This window comes from Telopea speciosissima, chromosome 9 (assembly GCF_018873765.1).
Source record: "Telopea speciosissima isolate NSW1024214 ecotype Mountain lineage chromosome 9, Tspe_v1, whole genome shotgun sequence".
NCBI lineage: Eukaryota > Viridiplantae > Streptophyta > Magnoliopsida > Proteales > Proteaceae > Telopea > Telopea speciosissima.
This window is the reverse complement of record NC_057924.1, coordinates 58,123,761-58,142,020: the sequence shown is the minus strand read 5'-3', so window position 1 is coordinate 58,142,020 and position 18,260 is coordinate 58,123,761. Positions and strand designations below refer to the sequence as shown.

At 38.9% G+C, this 18,260-nt stretch overlaps 1 protein-coding gene and 1 pseudogene across 1 annotated transcript; one reads left to right on the top strand and one right to left on the bottom strand.

Annotated features, from left to right (window-relative positions):
• Positions 1 to 2,534: 2,534 nt before the first annotated feature.
• LOC122639175 (flavonoid 3'-monooxygenase CYP75B137-like) lies at positions 2,535 to 6,288 on the bottom strand. The gene is made up of 2 exons (XM_043832001.1): positions 5,305 to 6,288; positions 2,535 to 3,233 (listed from the first exon to the last, which is right to left on the bottom strand). The coding sequence occupies exons 1-2, from the start codon at positions 6,286 to 6,288 to the stop codon at positions 2,604 to 2,606; spliced, it is 1,614 nt and encodes a 537-aa protein (XP_043687936.1). The 3' UTR covers positions 2,535 to 2,603.
• An 8,055-nt stretch (positions 6,289 to 14,343) lies between these two features.
• LOC122639174 lies at positions 14,344 to 15,549 on the top strand (annotated as a pseudogene).
• The last annotated feature ends 2,711 nt before the right edge of the window (positions 15,550 to 18,260 follow it).

The following is an 18,260-nucleotide window of genomic DNA, read 5'->3' as shown; positions in this document are numbered from 1 at the left end:
AAGGAAGGAAGGAAGGAAGAAAGAAAGAAGAGAAGAAAAAAAGGAAGTTTGAAGCCCCATCTCAAGCCCCAAATCTTAGATTCCGTGGAGGAAACAAAGAAGAAAACAAAGAAGAAAGGAAAGAAAAAAGGTAGAGAAAAAGAAAAGGAAAAGGAAAGGAAAGGAAAAGAAGAGAAAAGAAAAGAAAGGAAAGGAAAGGAAAAGAAGAGAAAGGAAAAGAAAGGGAAGGAAATAGAAGGAAAAGAAAAAAAAAAAGGAAAAAGACAGTGGTTTCCCACACTGTCAGGAACCACTCCAGGACTCCAGTGGCAGAGCACACTTGAAGATTTCAGTTCTCCATCAAATTGGGAGAAATTGAAGATTCCAGTGAGCCACCAGAGTTACCAGACTCCATCACCGGACATTAGTGATCAGAGACAGTGCATGGTTGTGAGATTTTCTACACTTTATTGCCTGTTGTGTTTGATATACTGTATTTCCATTGCATATGCTAGCTAGGTTATACTGCCATAGACCTATGCTATGTGGATTTCATTGTAGGGCATTTGTATAAGCCCAATTGTTTTTATTGAGTTGTCCAGTTGCATCTGGACACAGTGTTGGTTACCAGTGGGTGCTGGAGAAACCATTGGGGGTAAAACCCTTATCTCTATATTTAGGGATAGAAGCAGGTCAAATGTCCTGAGTCATAGGTGTGACTAAAACATCATCTGCCGTGGGTGCGGCCTCTCAGTTTTATGCTAGGAAAATTAGTGATGAGTAGATGCTGAGGTCCAAGTGACCATTACTCCGTGCACGTAGGCAACTTGCCAAAGCACGTATTTCTCTGTGTTGTGGATGCTTGCTTGCCTTGGTTAGAAGTGCATTTCTGCAGGATGGGTGTACACACTTGGTAGAGCCTTTGAGTCTGGCTAGGGTGTGTATACGACTTTGTGGTTTGTATTCAGATCCTCTAGTTGTGATTGAGTCGGTGTGCTTGAGTGATGGATCTCCAACGATTGACATAGCGACTCTTGACAACACTTTGTTTAGTAGCTCTTGGCAGCGATGTCGGTGATTGTGGTTGTATGTGACCGTGTCAGGATTGCTAGTTAGAGTGTGGTTGTGTACCTGTTTGCCTTTTGAGAAGACTGTGTGGGTGGTTGTGGTGAGTGTTAAAGATCTTAACAGGTGAATTGGGAGTGAACCTGTTGGAGGGAAAGATTTTTATAGTCCACTGATTCACCCCCCCTCTCAGTGGCCATCACTGTTCAACAAGGCGGTCAATGCGTGCCACCTTATGTCTGCACAGTACGATAGGATAGAGCAGCGTGCCGTAGAAGATCTGTGTACCCAACCAATCCACCTCCCTAATAATTGGGGACGGTTTAGGGACAATGAGAATTTTCAGCCTTCTAACACATCAAATCCTGCAAATTATAGACCGGAGATTTAAAGGAAATAGATAGCTCCCTCAGAAGATTAAGGGTCAAATAAAGGGTGTACCCAACCACTTTAGAATTTCCATCAAATTTCCTTTTGTTACATTCCAACTAGAGAACATATGGAACAAAAACCACACTTGTTAGCCAAGCATCAGCCAAGCTAACCACTTTAGACTCTCATCCACCAAAGGATAAGCTCTACAAAGGAAGATGGAGACGGCCATTGTAGACCGAAAAAATCCAAGAAACCACATCACACTTGTCTAGAGTAATCACAATCAAAGAAGAGGTGGGAAATAGAATCGGTTGCCATAGCCCTTCAACCTAAGAGTCTCATCAATAGGAATTTTTTCATGCCCTAGTCTCCAAGCAAAAGAAGAAACTTCTTCTCCTCTTCCTTTTTTAGTAAGGTTTCCTTTTTTTTTTTTTTTTTAGCCTGTTACCTAATACAACATAAGCACCTACTCCAAATTGAACTCAAATTGAAGAGTACTAATGTTAATCAAGAAGAAAGGTGATCAAGTCAGCAGGTTAAGGGTGGAGAGAAAAGGACAAGGAGAAAGAAAAGAAAACAGATTGTGTTATTTCAAAACTGGACTTGGTTGGAAAATACTCAAACCAGATTAGATTAGCTTAGAGCCTGTGAGCATTTGAGATCCATGGCTAGCTACATGGTTGTTGCAATCAATGAAGTTGATTTTGAGAACATGAGAACCCCTATTTAATAGTGTCATCTGAAAATCAATAGGAAAACTCTATAGTTATCCATATACTTAATCAAACAGAGTGGGTTTTGTTTCAAACAGACATAAAAATAAACACAAAAGAATGAACCAGTTTAAAGGTTTCATGCTCATGCAATTAAACTGTCCTGCAAACTCAGGCCATGAAGGCAGTAATCTTCATCTTCATCTGCAACAACAAACAAAATTTATGAGTCAGAGGAATTACTCCCCATATTTAATATAATAACTCCTTTCCACTTGTAAATGAAGCTCCAGAGACATGTGATTGAATCCCATGAGTGTGCAAAAAAGCACATGTAGGGATCATTAATAAGCATTTCTCTCCCAGGAATTGAAAAACATGAAACATTAGATAAAGCATGGAAAAACTTACATGAGAGGATGCTAGTATGGCCCTGTTTCATAAAATAGAATAGTAGCAAATCCTTCTTTATCAATTGTAGAAGAGCTCTACATTAGATAATCTTGGAGTTGGGATGATGAGAAGTGGTGTTCTTTTCTTCAACACGAGTCCAAATTCTTCTGATAGATCAAGCTCTACATTTTCTGGCAATTTCCACTCAAAGGAATGCAAGAGAGAAGCTAACATATAAGTTGACACCCTTTCTGCTAAGGGAATCCCTGCACATATCCTTCTTCCAGATCCAAAAGGAAGATAATTGAAGTTGTTGCCCTTATAATCATATTCATTCGAATCTCCTAAGAACCTCTCAGGGAGGAACTCTAATGGATCTTTCCATGCCTCAGGGTCCCTATGTATCTTCCAAATATTTAAAAAGACATTACTACCCTTAGGAATAGTAAACTGACCAATAGTGCAAGATTGGCTTGGGCAGTGTGGGACCAAGAGTGGGAGTACTGGGTGCAACCTCTGAGTTTCTTTCACCACTGCATTTAAATATGGCAACTTGGATATGTGGGACTCTTTCACTGTGTTACTCATTCCAACTCCTTCACCCAGTTCTTCTTGAGCTTTCCTCATTATATAAGGATTCTGCATTATCTCTGCAAAAGCCCACTCTAATGTAGTGGTTGTGGTGTCTGTTCCAGCCGTAACGATGTCCTATTAACAGATATAAACAACATTAGTTTTGTAAATTATCAGAAAAGAACCCTCGATTCTTCGAGATCGAAGGAGAAACTCACCATGGTTTCTTTGGTAAACAAGAACTCTGCTAGGTTCTAAAAATTCTCCCAAAGAAGAACATTTTTTTTCTTTTTTTTATTATCCGAGAATTATCTCTACAACCAAACACGTTGGCTTTTAAATAGCCTCAACTACAACCGATTAAATTAGAATACTATTCATACTCAAAAACCAATAACTAACTAAAGACACCTATAAAAAAACAAACTCTAGACTTCTAAGCTCCTACGGAAATAAAGAAACCTAGACTCACAACATAAAACAACTATTCCTATTTGATAACTCTAAAACAGCTTATCCCCGAAACTCAATACCAACTACAGATAACTATTAGTGTTGATGTTCTGTACGTGTGGGCTTGGTTGGCTTAGCTGGACCATCGCTTCCTTTACGAGATTGGGTCTTTGCAGAATGCCTAATGGCCTTAGTATGATTGTGGCCCGTCTCAACCTGATCTGCGATAGTATCCGGGCCTACATCAGACTCATCCTAATGTATTGGGTTCTTTATATACATATAAAGCATCCACAATGGGTCTTTCTTCTTCTGGTCCAATAAACAATGTTATTTCTCTTCTTAGTTGATTTGAAATTTCTTTTTCATCAAAATAATATATGGACATAGTTTTCCTCCACCCATAGAGGATGGTTCACCCACCATCTTAAGGTTCACAAACCTTTCCTAGGGTTTTGTTGTTAGGGTTTTGGGTTTAAGCACAAGATAAATACACCCTGCATATCAAATTTGGAATAAACAGGTTGTTGCCTTCAGCTATTATTTATAGGAAAGACTAGGATTTTGGGTTAGATGGGTTCTATCCAGTGGGGTCCGCCACAGCTTGATTCCTTATTCAAGTAGACTTATATTAGAACATATATTAGAGTTATAGAATATACCCAACAATCTCCTCCTATGTTCTACATATAGTCAGCACCAAGAATAGATTAGTATTGTTCAAACGAAATACTGAATCAAATAAATAGAATATTTAAAACTTTAACGAATCATAAAGTAAACTTCAAGAAATAAAACCTTTGAGTTTTAGATCAAATCTAAACCCAAACAACAACAAGAAGTTTCACATGCAAGTGAAAAATTAAAGAAAAAGAACCTTGCAATCCTTAATGACTTTACTCATCAAGTAAATTATCATCATCGAGATCCAGATTTAAACGTTCTCCTCCATCTAATTTGTATATTCTAAAATACCCTTCTGATACCCATTCTCGCCCTTTCCTACCCCATATATATATATATATATATATATATATATATATATATATATATATATGAAGCATAAATATATAGGGAAAAGGATGGATGCCCACCATGTGTCTCTCTCCCCTCCCCATGGGAAAGGACCACCCTGCCCCTCCCATTGGGCAAGCTGCCCGCTTACCTGGAGCAGAGAGCATGCCTTATCCTCTCCCAAATATATATTATGGATTAGGGATAAAGGTGGGCAAGCAATCGCCCTATACATGCCTCCTCTGCTCCTCACATTCCTCTTCTCTCTCCTCATTAAATGGTGGGGCAACTTCGTAAATCGTTTGTGACCCTAAAAATCTCTTTAACCTTTTTAGCATGTATGATTCCAATATATATTGTATCATATCTGAACCATAGTACTATGATAATGTGTATTTGAACCAAGCAACTTAAAAAGGGTGCACTCAATGCAAAAGGCTCCCACAAGTCTAGGATCTAGAGAGGGTCATAATGTATGCAGCCTTACCCTCACTTTGCAGAGAGGTTGTTTCCTAATTCGAACCCGCAACCGCTAGGTCATAATGAGCAACCTTACCTTCGCACTGAGACCCACCCTCTTGACCCAAACAAATCTTGAACCCAAAATTCCTGGGCTAAGACTAGGCCTTCATTAACCTAACCCAAGCCAGCCCCATTACATCAATACTATATATATGAACTATAAATTGAGAAAAATTTCAATCAAATCAATTAATGTAAGATTTAAAAGGAAAATTACCAGTAATAAGGCCTTAAGTTGCGTCATGCTTAATGTTTCTTTGCCATCTCCTTCTTTCTTATTAAGCTCCAAGAGAATTTCCAAAAAATCTTTGCTTCCCAGATCATCCTTCGATGGCTTCTTCTCTGAGTGCATTGCTTTCATTTTAAGCCGTTCATTTATTACAGTATCCAAGATTGTATCAGCCCACAAAAATACCTCCTTAGCTTTCCTTTCAATCCCTTGTAAATCAAAGCGAGCAAGGATGGGAAATATATCTGAAACATTGGTCTTACCAAGTAGAACAACCAATTCCCCTATCATTTTCCGAAACTCTACACCAATTCTAGTCTTTTCTTCTCTCTTTATTGCTCCACCCCATAACATGTTCATAAGCATATCAAGCATGGTTACAAAAATAAGGTCACCAATATCAATTGGTGTACCATTCTTAGAATAAACCTCTCTCAACATTTTTTGAATCTCTTGCCGGCGAAGATCGTAACAGACATCAAGACTTGTATTACTCATCATCTCTCGAACTAATACCTTACGCATCATTCGCCAATTCGGGCCATGGGTATTCCATAAAATGTCATTACCACCATAAGTAATGACCAAAGCTGCAATGGGTGGATTGTGATTTGCAAAAGTTGCATCATTGTCTTTTAAGATCTCTTTAGCTAAGGAAGATGAACTCACTACAACACATTTCTTGGTACCTAATTGAAGTTTGAAGATAGGACCATAGATTTGAGAAAGCTCAGAGAAGTGGGTATGGAGATCAGGTTTGAGAAAAGGGAGATTCCCAACCAAAGGCAAGCCTCTTGGTCCTGGTGGCAAAGGCAATAAGTCTCCCTTCTTGGATCTCTTTGATAGAAATACATAAGTAGTAATTGTAAGTGTAATCACTGAAAGTGTAACGATAATTACCTGGTAATTAATGAAGTCTTTGCCATCAGCTTCACCGTTTGATTGATTTGGATGAGAACCCAAGTATGCCATGGTTATAAGAAACTTCTGAAGCTTTGTTTGATTGAATTGGATGAGAACCCAAGTATATATGCATCCTCTCTCACCTATCAGATTAAAAGACATTTGTTGCCGTGAAGAGAGATTAGGAATTTGTGGTGGATAAGTGTTGTTGCCTATCTCCTTTTCTATCCTTTCTTTAATGGACATTATGTCTGATCGTTCACGCCTCATCCCCTAGCAATCCAGGTGACAAAAGTCGTTGTGTAAGCTTTCATTTTTTTTTTTAATTATTAAATTTTAATTTTTGTTTTTTTGGGTTTTTGGGGGGGGGGGGGAGGAAGGGGTGGGGGGGGGGTGGTTTTTTTTTTTTTAAAAAAGTTAAAATTTTTTTTTTTTTTTTTTTTTTTTTTTTTTTTTTTTTTTAATTAATTTTTTTTTTTTTTTTTTTTTTTTTTTTATATTATTTTTTATTTTTTTTTTTTATTTAATGAAGGAGGGGTTTTGATTGGTTTTTTTTTTGTTTTTTATTTTATTTTATTTTTTTCTGGATTTTTAAAATTTTTTAAATGGAAATACATACGGATATGAATTGAATATTTTATCCGTTTACATGTAAATATAATTTTTCAAATAGCTATAATCTATTTGTATTCGCATCTATTTAGCTTTTGGACAGATTCGGATACTGCTAAATGGATACGGACACGAATACGGAAATCGACTATTCATTTACACCCCTAACTTGAACTAGATAGTTGTCTTCAATGCTTAATTTTTTATCTCGAAAATAAATAAATAAATAAAAATAAAAAACCAAGATATCAGCCATCTTGCGTGAGATTTTCCAGTCTCACCTTTCATATTTCATGTTTTCCAGACTATCCTTGACAAGATCACCTTTCCTTTATCATGCTATGAATATTATATTTATATTAATTAAAATTCACTTATGTTTCTTTCCACCATTACGATTCTCGGCGCAATGGCGGAAGGGATGAAATTGGCGTTGAAGTCATACGGATCGTTAGGTGGCAATTGAGTACTACTAATTTGTGCAACGGCGTATGGAAACGACAGAAGCAGTAGGAGCAAGTAGATGCAAATGAGTCTATGGTGACCTGCTCTGTGACGACCGAACATATAACAGGATGTTTTGCTCATGCTGCACTAACTCTTTCAATTTCTTTACTTTCTTCTTCGTAGCTTACTTGCTTTATCGTTTGCCTTTGGCAGCTAGGAATTGCAGAGCTTGAGATGAAATCAAGGTGGAGCAAAATATAAAGGGTTAGGAAGAAGAAAGATTGAATTGGACGGTGATGCAGAGGATTGCCAAGGGTGGGTTAGGAGGAAGAAAGATGCATTGTGTGTTGGCAATACACCCAATGCGCAGCGGAATTTGGATCAGGTCAATACAGCTTGTAGTTCATGATCAAGAGTAGAGAAGAAACTAATTCAAAATAACATTCATGGTTATTTTAGAGTCGCAAGTGTAACTCCTCTTATAGATAATAGGTCTTCCAACTTGTGCAAACTTGAAGATTGAAAAATTGTTCAACACTTTAAAGCTTGATCAATCCTTGCAACCTTCTAGAAGATCACAAAAAACACCAAAGCCTAAGTCTCACACACACCACTACAAGAGAGGGGATAGAGAGAAATCGTGGGAGAGGGAGAGAGCACTGCCAAAATTGTGGAGAGGCTCCTCCTTGTCCCTCTTTTATAATTTTAGAGATCCTTGGATCTCAAACATTCCCCTTCCATCTTAGCCTTGGCTCAATCTTTCATTTTTGTGTTTTGTGAATCTTCTAATTTTTGCAACTCCAATTTGCTACTAAAGTGAAGACATAGAATCTCAAAAGAGATACAATCTTTCTAAACTATTGTATAGAGGTATGAAGTGGGTTGCGTGTGCATCCCTCTCTCGATTAATTAGTATACTCACATTTATGATATGTTGTATAGAGGTATGAAGGGGGCAAGCTTATATAGAATGAGACCCGAACCATAGTACTATGATAATGTTTACTTGACCCAACCAAATAAAAAAGGGCGTACCCAATCCACAAGGCTCCCGACATTGTGGGATCTGGGGAGGGTCATAATGTATGCAGCTTTATCCCCTCTTTGGGGAGATGTTATTTCTTGATTTGAACCCACAACCACTAGGTCGCAATGGAGAAACCTTACCACTGCACTGAGGCCCGCCCTCCTGACCCCCCAGGTCAATCAGGAACCCAAAATTCCTAGGCAACACTAGGCCTTCATTAGCCTAGCCCAAGCTAGCGCTCCATTACATCCTTACTATATATTTGAGCTAAGGATTGAGAAAAATTTTAGACAAACCACTAATTGTAATATTTAAAAGGAAAATTACCAGTAACAACGCCTTAAGTTGCTTCATGCTTTATGTTTCTTTGCCATCATCTTCTTGTTTCTTATGTTTTTTTTCTTCGTCCAAATATAAATAAAATTTGGAAAAGACAGGCACAACATCCGTCCACTCCAAGCTAATGCCTGCTCTATCTATCTCTCTTTCTCCCTCCTTTGAAATGACCCCATTATCCCTCCTGTATGATGTCCTGTCCCATGCCTTCGTTGGTGTCACCTGCCAGCTTATTGCGCATGGGAGATATATCTATATATCCCTTACTATAAATATTAAAGCTAAGATCACGTTCACGTAAGTGAATGAATGAGAATGGCTCACAGCCATTCAGATGGAATCCACTCTATGAGACCCACGTGGAGTGGAACCGTTCTCGTACATTCACGTGAGCCCAACTCATAAAAATTAGACTAACGTTGTTCTAGCCTACCCGAGTAGTTCTGTCACACCCCTATCCCGACAAGGGATAAAATACAATATCGGGGTATGATTGGGGTGACACGCGTCATCCCACCTCACCGCCAGGATCTCGATGCAATGGCCAACTCACAGTCATAAACCAATATTACAATACAATAATATCGAGTGCGAAAGATAAAGGAATATTACATTTCCAACGATCATAAAATAAGCGGAAGCGTTCATGGTTACCTCATGTTCACACGGCTAAGTGATACATAAATAGTTTGGATGGATATCCCGAATGACCATAGCATAACTACCCCAAAACAAGTATAATAATAAATATTTATACAAGGCACGTGGCCCCAAAAGAAAACAAAAGAAGGAACAAGTCCCAAGTATCAATACACCCGTAGGCACAATCATCATGGGCAACCATTGCCATGATCCTCGATCCACGGCCTTGGCTCCACAAGAATCATCGCATCAAAATCTAAAAAGAATGTGTACGGGGTTAGCTCCACCGAGCTAGTGAGAGAGAAAAGGGGATGCACAATCACACAATCACAAATAGTCCATGGTGCATGCTATTATTAATTCATTTATCACCTAACACACAATGCTAAGTCAATGGGTATATGCTACGCAATAACTCGGGAAGACATTGTGGATCCTTCCATTCTCACCACAATGCAACCTCAATTATTACTATGGAGCCCGCCGGTCGTAGTCATCACCACCCGCAGGCGGACCAGATAACCATTACTACCCTGGCTCGGCCTCTCTAACTCTCCACAGCGGCAGTGCTTGCTACCCAACACCTAAACCCCTGTTGGTAAGGGTCGTAGCATAGGGAACTCGAGCCATTTACCACCTAACACACAATGCTAAGTCAATGGGTATATGCTATCGCAATAACTCGGGAAGACATTGTGGATCCTTCCATTCTCACCACAATGCAACCTCAATTATTACTATGGAGCCGCGCGCGGTCGTAGTCATCACCACCCGCAGGCGGACCCGATAACCATTACTACCCCCGCCGGCCTCTCTAACTCTCCACAGCAGCAGGGTGCTCGGCTACCCAACACCTAAACCCTGTTGGTAAGGGTCGTAGCATAGGGAACCAGAGCCTAACCATGCGGATATACTACATGAATCCTATCGTGTTGAGAGGGTACATCCGGTGTGTCAACGTCCCATTCCATCTAACACCGGTACCAAGACAACACGGCGCATACAGGAAAGAATGAGATGCAATATACAATTCCACGTAATACGGGGTTGGTGCCAATACTTCCCGCACACCGTAACCCAACACAAATCCATATCATCCAAATCATCATCATCGAATAAGAATAAATGCAAATATGCAATCATGCTTGAATGATAATGTCACAATATAATTCATAAATGCATGAATAAACAATAGTAAACAAGCTCAAACAAATCACCCAAACCCACTCACCAATTACTTCAAATGGAATTTGTATAAGCGCAACGATTCCCGCTTAAAATCACCCCATTGCACATATATTGGCACCTATGGAAGTGAATAAGAGTGTGAGAGAGTGTAGGGGAGGCCTCATAGAGAAACCCCACCGTTTACATAAGTTATAAGCTTTAAAAACTGCATCGGAGGCAACGTCGGACTCAGCAGCCCGCCTCCGACCTTGCCTCCGACCTTCCCCGCAGGCTCGGGACACATCGGAGGCAACATCGAGGCACAGACTTGCCTCCGATGCAACCCAAATGCGATTTCAAGGTCTTAAAAGCCCGGGTTGTCCCATTTGGTTCTCTAAGCCTCAAGGGACTAGGGAGGGGGTGTCTTGGAGTCTATTTGGGTCTTAGAAACACCCAACATTCAAAGATTTAAGGGGGTTTAAAGGATCAAAAGCTCAAAATCCAGATTTGGGGTTTTCTTTGGTGGTTGAAGCTTTAGAATCAAATAGATTCAAAGAAGAGGTCAAAATAGAGGTCTTTATAGGATTGTAATGAAAATGGGATAGCATCCTACAAGGGAAACTACACATGGCTCGAGCTAACCCTTTGGGTTTCCAAAAAGAAATCCCATCTTGGGGCTGCAACCAACGAACCACCCAAGCTCAAGCGAGCAAGGGGAAGAGAGAAAAATGGGGGAAAAGGGCACTTGGCTTACCTGGTTTGAGGTACACACGAGGTGCCCTCTTTAAAGCTCCAAACCCAGAGCTGCTTTCCTTCTTCTTCTTCCCTTCCTTCTCCTCCTTCTCCTCCTCTCTTCAAAGCTCTCCTCTCCTTTCACGATTAGGTTAGGAAAGAGAAAGAAAAAAAGAAAGACTAAGGAATAGTCTTACCCTCTCTCTCATATAGACTTCACATTTATTGGCCTATTTGGATAAGGCCTCATAAGTGTAACCTAGGGTCTATTTGGGTAGGGTCAAACATGGCAGGCACCAATAGCACCTTAGCCACAGGGTCTCACCCACAAGGGTCCTTGTTAGCGGCATTGGATGCGGGGTCGGAGGCCGAAGTAACCTTGCCTCCGATGCGAGTAGGAAGGTGGTTCCCACCATAAGAGGTCGGGCCTTTGGACCATACTTCGAGGGCTTTGAGAGGGCGAAAGCACACAACAAAATTTGGTCAACTACTTACCCCGACACGCAAGGTGCAACCTCCGTGGTCCCGACTAGTTTCCACAGGCAACCTCGTACTATGGTCAATATAGTGTTTGACCACCAGAGAACAACTCACCAAACACGTGGCGTGATAACTACACGTCACGGGAAGAATTAATAATTAATTATACTCAGTGCGGGTATAACAAGTTCTATCCCTTAGGCTCCATTTGTTTCAGTGCAAAATTTTACCTGTAATTTTACTTCGCAAATGTATAATTTTACATGTTGAAAATTTTTTTAATGTTTGTTTTCATAAAAAAAAAAAAAACATTGGAACAATTTTCAACATTTAAAATTGGGTAAATTACACATCACCCCCTAGTTTTCAAACGAAACTCAAATGACCCCCTGGTTTTTGAAAAACTCAAATCGCCCCTTGGTTTGGACCCCAATATGACAAATTAGTCTCTATCATTAGTTTTATGTTGTTAAGTGTTGATGTCAGCCAATTAAATAAATTTAAATCCCTAAACTACCCTTGACCAATGTTGAAGATGAAGGAAGGGTAGTATTGTAAATTTAATTCTATTATTTTAGTACAAGGGTAAAATAGTCCTTTCACACCAATAACTAACAGTAAACTAACACCGTTACTGTAGAGGGGGTGATTTGAGTTTTTTCAAAAACTAGGGGATGATCTGATTTTCGATTGAAAATCAGGGGTTGACGTGTAATTTACCCTTTAAAATTTTACATCTACAATCTTTTGAAGTGAAAATTTATTTTCATCCTGGGGAAAACCTTCCCTAGCCATTAAGTTACTTTTGTAGCCTACACGAGTAGCTTTTTCCCCAAGTAAATCTTCCCTGGGTATTATTACTTGCCGTGTAGATGAAAATAATTGATCTGGATCATTTGGGATCGATAGGGAAGTTGGGGTAGGGACAAGCAGGAGGGAGGAGATCCCTAATCGGGAGAGTAATAATAAAATTAAGGGAAAATTTCACGAACACTCGCTAAAAGTATCCAATATCTCAAAAACTTACCATACTTGGTCAAAATGTCACGACACCCCAAACGTTAAGCACAGTTAGTACCCAAAGATGAAATTTTACCCCTTAGTTATTTAAATAAAAGGACAAAACTGTCATTTCATCTTCTTCCCTCTATGGCTCCGGCTCCGGCAACCATCACCTGCTCTGGCTACGGCGACCATTACCAGCGGCAAGGCAAGGAGAAAGCGAACTGAAGAAGGGCGACAAAATGAGAAGATGACCGAACTTCCATTTCCACCCATGGCTGAAAGCAAACTGAAGAAGGGCAACCAACCAAGGCAAATACATCTTCCATTTCCGAAACCCCATCACCGATCATCTCTCAAAACCCTTCTCTGCTAAAACCGCCATCATCTCCACTAACCCCTATTTCTCCTTTCATCCCTATTCTTTTCTCTTTATTTTTTTATCATTTTCATTCTAAAAACCCTCATCCCACCATCACCGATTCTCCTCTCCATTTCTTTTCACTTCTAATCTAACCCACATCCTTGTCTAAACAAAACCCCAATCTGAATTCCAGCCATGACCACACCCATCCTCAACTAATATATCATTTCTGATCCCATCATGTCTTTGATTTTCATATCCATTTTCCCTCCCATTAACCTTCGGATCCCTATTTCTTTTCTTTTATTCCCATTTTTCCAAACCCAACACAAAATCAGAATCCATTGGCTGCCATCATTTTTTTTCAAGCTCTCTAGAATCCATTGTCTGCTGTGGTGCAAAGAAATGTGGAGTAGAAAAAATAGAAGAAGATTAAGAAGAAGAAGAGGAAACCCGGGCAAAGAAGAAGGAGATGAGGAGGAAATTGTGCGGACATAGAAGGAGGGCTGGAGGGGGTGGCGGTGGTGGTGGTGGTGGTGGCGGCAGAAGAAACAGCAGAAGGAGAAGAAGGAGAAGAAGAAGGGGAGAAAAAAGGAATAAAAAAAAAGTATTGAATAAAAACAAGGGCAAAATTGTCTTTTTCTAAAAACTAACTTCTAACATCATTAATTCATTGTTAAGGGTATTATAGGGATTTCACTGTGGTAAGGGTAATTTGGCCATTTAAAAAGAGTTAACAGACACTTAACTACAGAGACTAACGGAGTGGACTAAATTGAAATAAATTCATAAAAACAGGGGGTGTCTATGACATTTTGACCAAATATGATAAGTTTTTGAGATATTGGATGCTTTTAAGGGGTGTTCGTGAAATTTTCCTTAAAATTAATTCTTTGACCAAGTTGCATGATTCCCAAGCCTTCATGTGATATTAGAATTTAAAAAAAAAAAAAACAAAGCGCGTGAATACCAGTGTACACTTATCCAATGCCTTTCTATAAGAAAACAATTGAGGCAGGACAGAGCATAGCAAAGAAGAGAGGTCCCTCAGTATCTCTGCAGCTGCAACTTCATTCATGGCTTCATTATCTGGCTCCTCTCGTCGTCGGCCTTCTTATGATGTGTTCATCAATTTCAGGGGTGTAGATACTCGTCAAAACTTTGTCACTTTGCTTTATGATACTCTAAGTAGAAATGGAATCCATGCCTTCATAGATAGCAAATTAAGAAATCTGGGAAGGAGAAGAGATTTGCTCGTCGGTTCTAAGTGCAACCGAAGGGTCCAATATCTTGATTTCTGCCTTTTCTAAGCGTTATGCAGATAGCAAATATTGCCTTCTGGAACTTACTGAGATATCGGAGTGCCATTTATCTAAAATATAAAATACTGTCGCTACTAGATATTGATTCTAATGATGTACGATTTGTAGCTATATGTGGAATGGGTGGACTCGGAAAGACAACTATTGCAAAAGCTGTTTACAACCAAATCTTTTGAAACTTTGTAGGGAATAGCTTTCTTAAAGATGTAAGAGAAGCATCACATGGAAAAAAAGGTATAGCGTCTTTGCAAAAGCAACTTCTTCAAGAAATCTTGAAAGAGGATCGTGACATAAGCAGTGTTTCTGGAGCGTTGATTAAAAAAAAGACTTCAGAGAAAAAAAATCCTTCTTGTTCTTGATGATGTGGATGATACTGAACAGCTTGATGCACTGGCTGGTGGATGCAATTGGTTTGGTCAAGGAAGCAATGTCATAATAACAACTAGAGATGACCATATTTTGGATGTACATAAAAGTAAAATCGATAAAGATATTCCAATATACATGCCCAAAGAACTGGATTTCAAGAATTCTCTTCAACTCTTAAGTTTGCACGCCTTTGAAAGTAGTGAACCTCCTGAAGATTATAAGCAGCTTTCACATGAAGCCGTACACCATGTTGAAGGGTTACCCTTGGCTCTAGAAGTGGTGGGTTCTTTTCTAATTGAAAAAAACGAAGAAGAATGGGAAGATACATTAGAGAGATTGAACAATATTCATGATGACAAGAAGTTTGGAAAGCCAATAAAAAGCTATGATGACAAGGTCTTTCGAAAGTTGATGGTAAGTTATGAAAAACTAGGAGATCCTGAGAAAACCACATTTCTTGATGTTGTGTGCCGTTTTATTGGATGGAAAGTAGAAGAAGCAAGTTTCTTATGGAAAGCCTGCGAGTTGGGTCCAAAATTAGCAATAAAAGAACTCATTCAAAAGCATCTCTTAAAGATTAAAGGTTATGATAAGAAATTGTGGATGCACGATCTACTTCGAGATATGGGAAGGAGAATCATCATGGAAGAGAGCTCTGGGGAACCCAGCAAACGTCGTAGGTTATGGTCTGATGATAAGATCTTTAAAGTATTAAAAAAAGACAAGGTAAGAGCTAAATGCTTACATCTTTTTTCTTGTTCACTTTTTATTATAACCAGTCACATAATCCTAATAGTAGTATTGTCACTCTGCATGATTGTAAAAATTGAGTTGACAACACAATAATATAACAAACAAAATACAAAGGTAAGGACTACCTCTAATCAACCCCTCATGGACCCTACGGAAGTAGGACTAGCACAGGGTATGGTATTTTTAAACATATAATCCTAGTTTGTGGAGATATATTACTACCACGTACAAAAGAATGAACCAAGTACAATAAATATTAATTGCATTGAGTAAGATTCTACATCTTTACCTTTTGTTTGGGTGTGTGTGCATTATATTTTCTTTACTTGGAATGCTATTTTTCTGTTGTAAGAAACTCAAATGGTTGAAGGTATCCTCCTTCATGGAAATATTAAATTTGAAGCAAAAAACATTTTAAGTTGGAAAGACTTTGAGAAAATGCACCATTTATGATTTCTCCAATTTAACAAAAGAATTAACAAACTCAATGGAGATTTTTCACAACTTCCTTCTACAGGAAGCAATACCCTTTGAAAAATCTACCAGATAATTTTTATCATGAGGAATTGGTTCATCTTGAGTTCTCTGGAAATTATTATATCGAACAAGTTTGGAATGATACTCCTCAAAATAAAAATAAGGTATCGTAAAATAGTCCCTCTTTTTTAGTTGTTTTATTATCAAATTTTAAATAGAGAACAATATTTTAAATCATTTCTTTGTTTTACAGCGGTTCCAAAACTTGAAGGTTCTTAGTCTCACTAATTGTTGGTATCTCTCTAAATCTCCCGACTTCTCATGGTTTCCATGTCTACGAAGATGCATGGGCAGGTCCTTTTCTCTATCTTTCTCTCAGTTAATTACTTCAAATGCAAGTTTCTATACATCGCAGCAATGCTATAATAAGTAGGTAGTGCTTAAAGTATGGTATTCAGCTCTCCTCCAACAGTGGCTGGAGCTGGAGGATCCAGCCCAACAAAAACAGAGGTGTTTGGGTCATTTCACAAGCCACCACTGGCCTATGAAATGACCAAACCCCCGTGTTTTTCTGGGTTGGATCCTCTAGCTCCCACCACGGTTGGAGGAGAACCAGGTCCATAAATATATGTCACCAATTAGTTAATTTGTATATGTGATTGACGAGACTTTTCCTTCACTACTAATATAAATGCAGCAAACATTTCTATTTATTTCTCAAAATGGTACTTTTGGCAAAGGCCGTGGGAGTATCTCAATTGTTGCTGCTGATGAGATCTATATTGGTTCACCAGTTCTGTGTGATGTTATCCTAACATTTTTCGAATATCCAGTGGATACCAGCACTCTTTCTATTTACGCTTCTATCCGTTGGAGAGGAAACAGGACTAAGAGTTACCATTCGATAAGAATAGAGAACCTTCAAATACCCAACCATGGAAGTCCTTCGTACTCCCATTGGATATATATCCACCAATTCAAAGGGTTTGGCCGCGAATTCTGGGAATGTAAAACAAGTATTTGTGAAGGGGGGGGGGGTGGAGCAGCAGCAGTAGAGTATCATTGTGGAAGTTCTTAGTCGAAAGCAAGAATTCATTATTAGCAGATTCTCCAGATCGTCAGGTATTGACTATGTTGACAATGAGTACGATGCGATGTTGAGGGAATTTGTGAGAATTAGTTTTGGAAACAAGGAAGAGAAAGAGGAAGAGGAAGAGGAAGAGGAGGAAGAGGAGGATGAAGAGGACTCTCTCTGTCTCTTTGAGTATAATTGATGAGGAAGGCTAGCTTTATTAATCCAAGAAAAAGAACCCTGCTTGACAGCACGGGCGCCTGCACCAGACACAAAGGGATGCAAAAATTCCTGTTCGTTTTGATGCTCCCGTGCATATTGTGATTGGCTATTGTGACATAATGGGATGCAACATAAACAACTTCTTATTGGACCAACAGGTATTTATATACAGTGAATTAAAGGTTTGCCAATACAATTAGGAGATCATAAAATCGCATTTGAGTTTGAAATTTGACATATGACCAAATGGAACATATCCCCTTCCCCCTTTATCTCCAAAAGCTCTTTTGTCTGATAGTTTGTAATAGTGCCCTCCCTCGTGAGGTGAGATCTCCTCAATAAAATTTTTCTTTACCCAAACAAGATACAAGTTCACAACTAAAATTTGTAGTATAGATATTAAAACAGATCAATCATTGATTGGGTGATTGGAGTTCTTAACACAACTTTGTAGGATAATAGTATCACAAGCAAGGGAATAAAATTGTTTTTAGATATTGAAATAGATGGGTAGTTAACCAAATAGGCCTTAAAGTAGTAAAGCCCCATGGTGGAAGGTAAGGGTATCAATGTGTACCGTGTACCATATATTGATATCGTTTTCGTACCAAATTATCTGTATCAAACTGTATCGAATAAATTCGGTATGGTATTGGTCTGAGATACCTATACCAAGTCGATATTCGGTACAGTAGTAGTATGGACATAATGCTGAAAATACATCATACCATTATGATACCATACCAAATATCTGTACTGAACCATACCGAATCGATTTTGTATAATATCGGTATGATATATCTATACCGAATCGATATTTGATACCATATCAGTATGGGATATATGTGCAGTGTACCATACCAAATACTGTATACTGTACCTATTGACATCCTTAGTACTGGAAGGAATCCAACACAAAATAAACTGCCACCTCCATTTTGAAGAGGGTTGTAGTGGGATTAAACTGTCTTTAATCCCTATGAACCAGTTTAGAGGTTCTATGCTCATGCAATTATA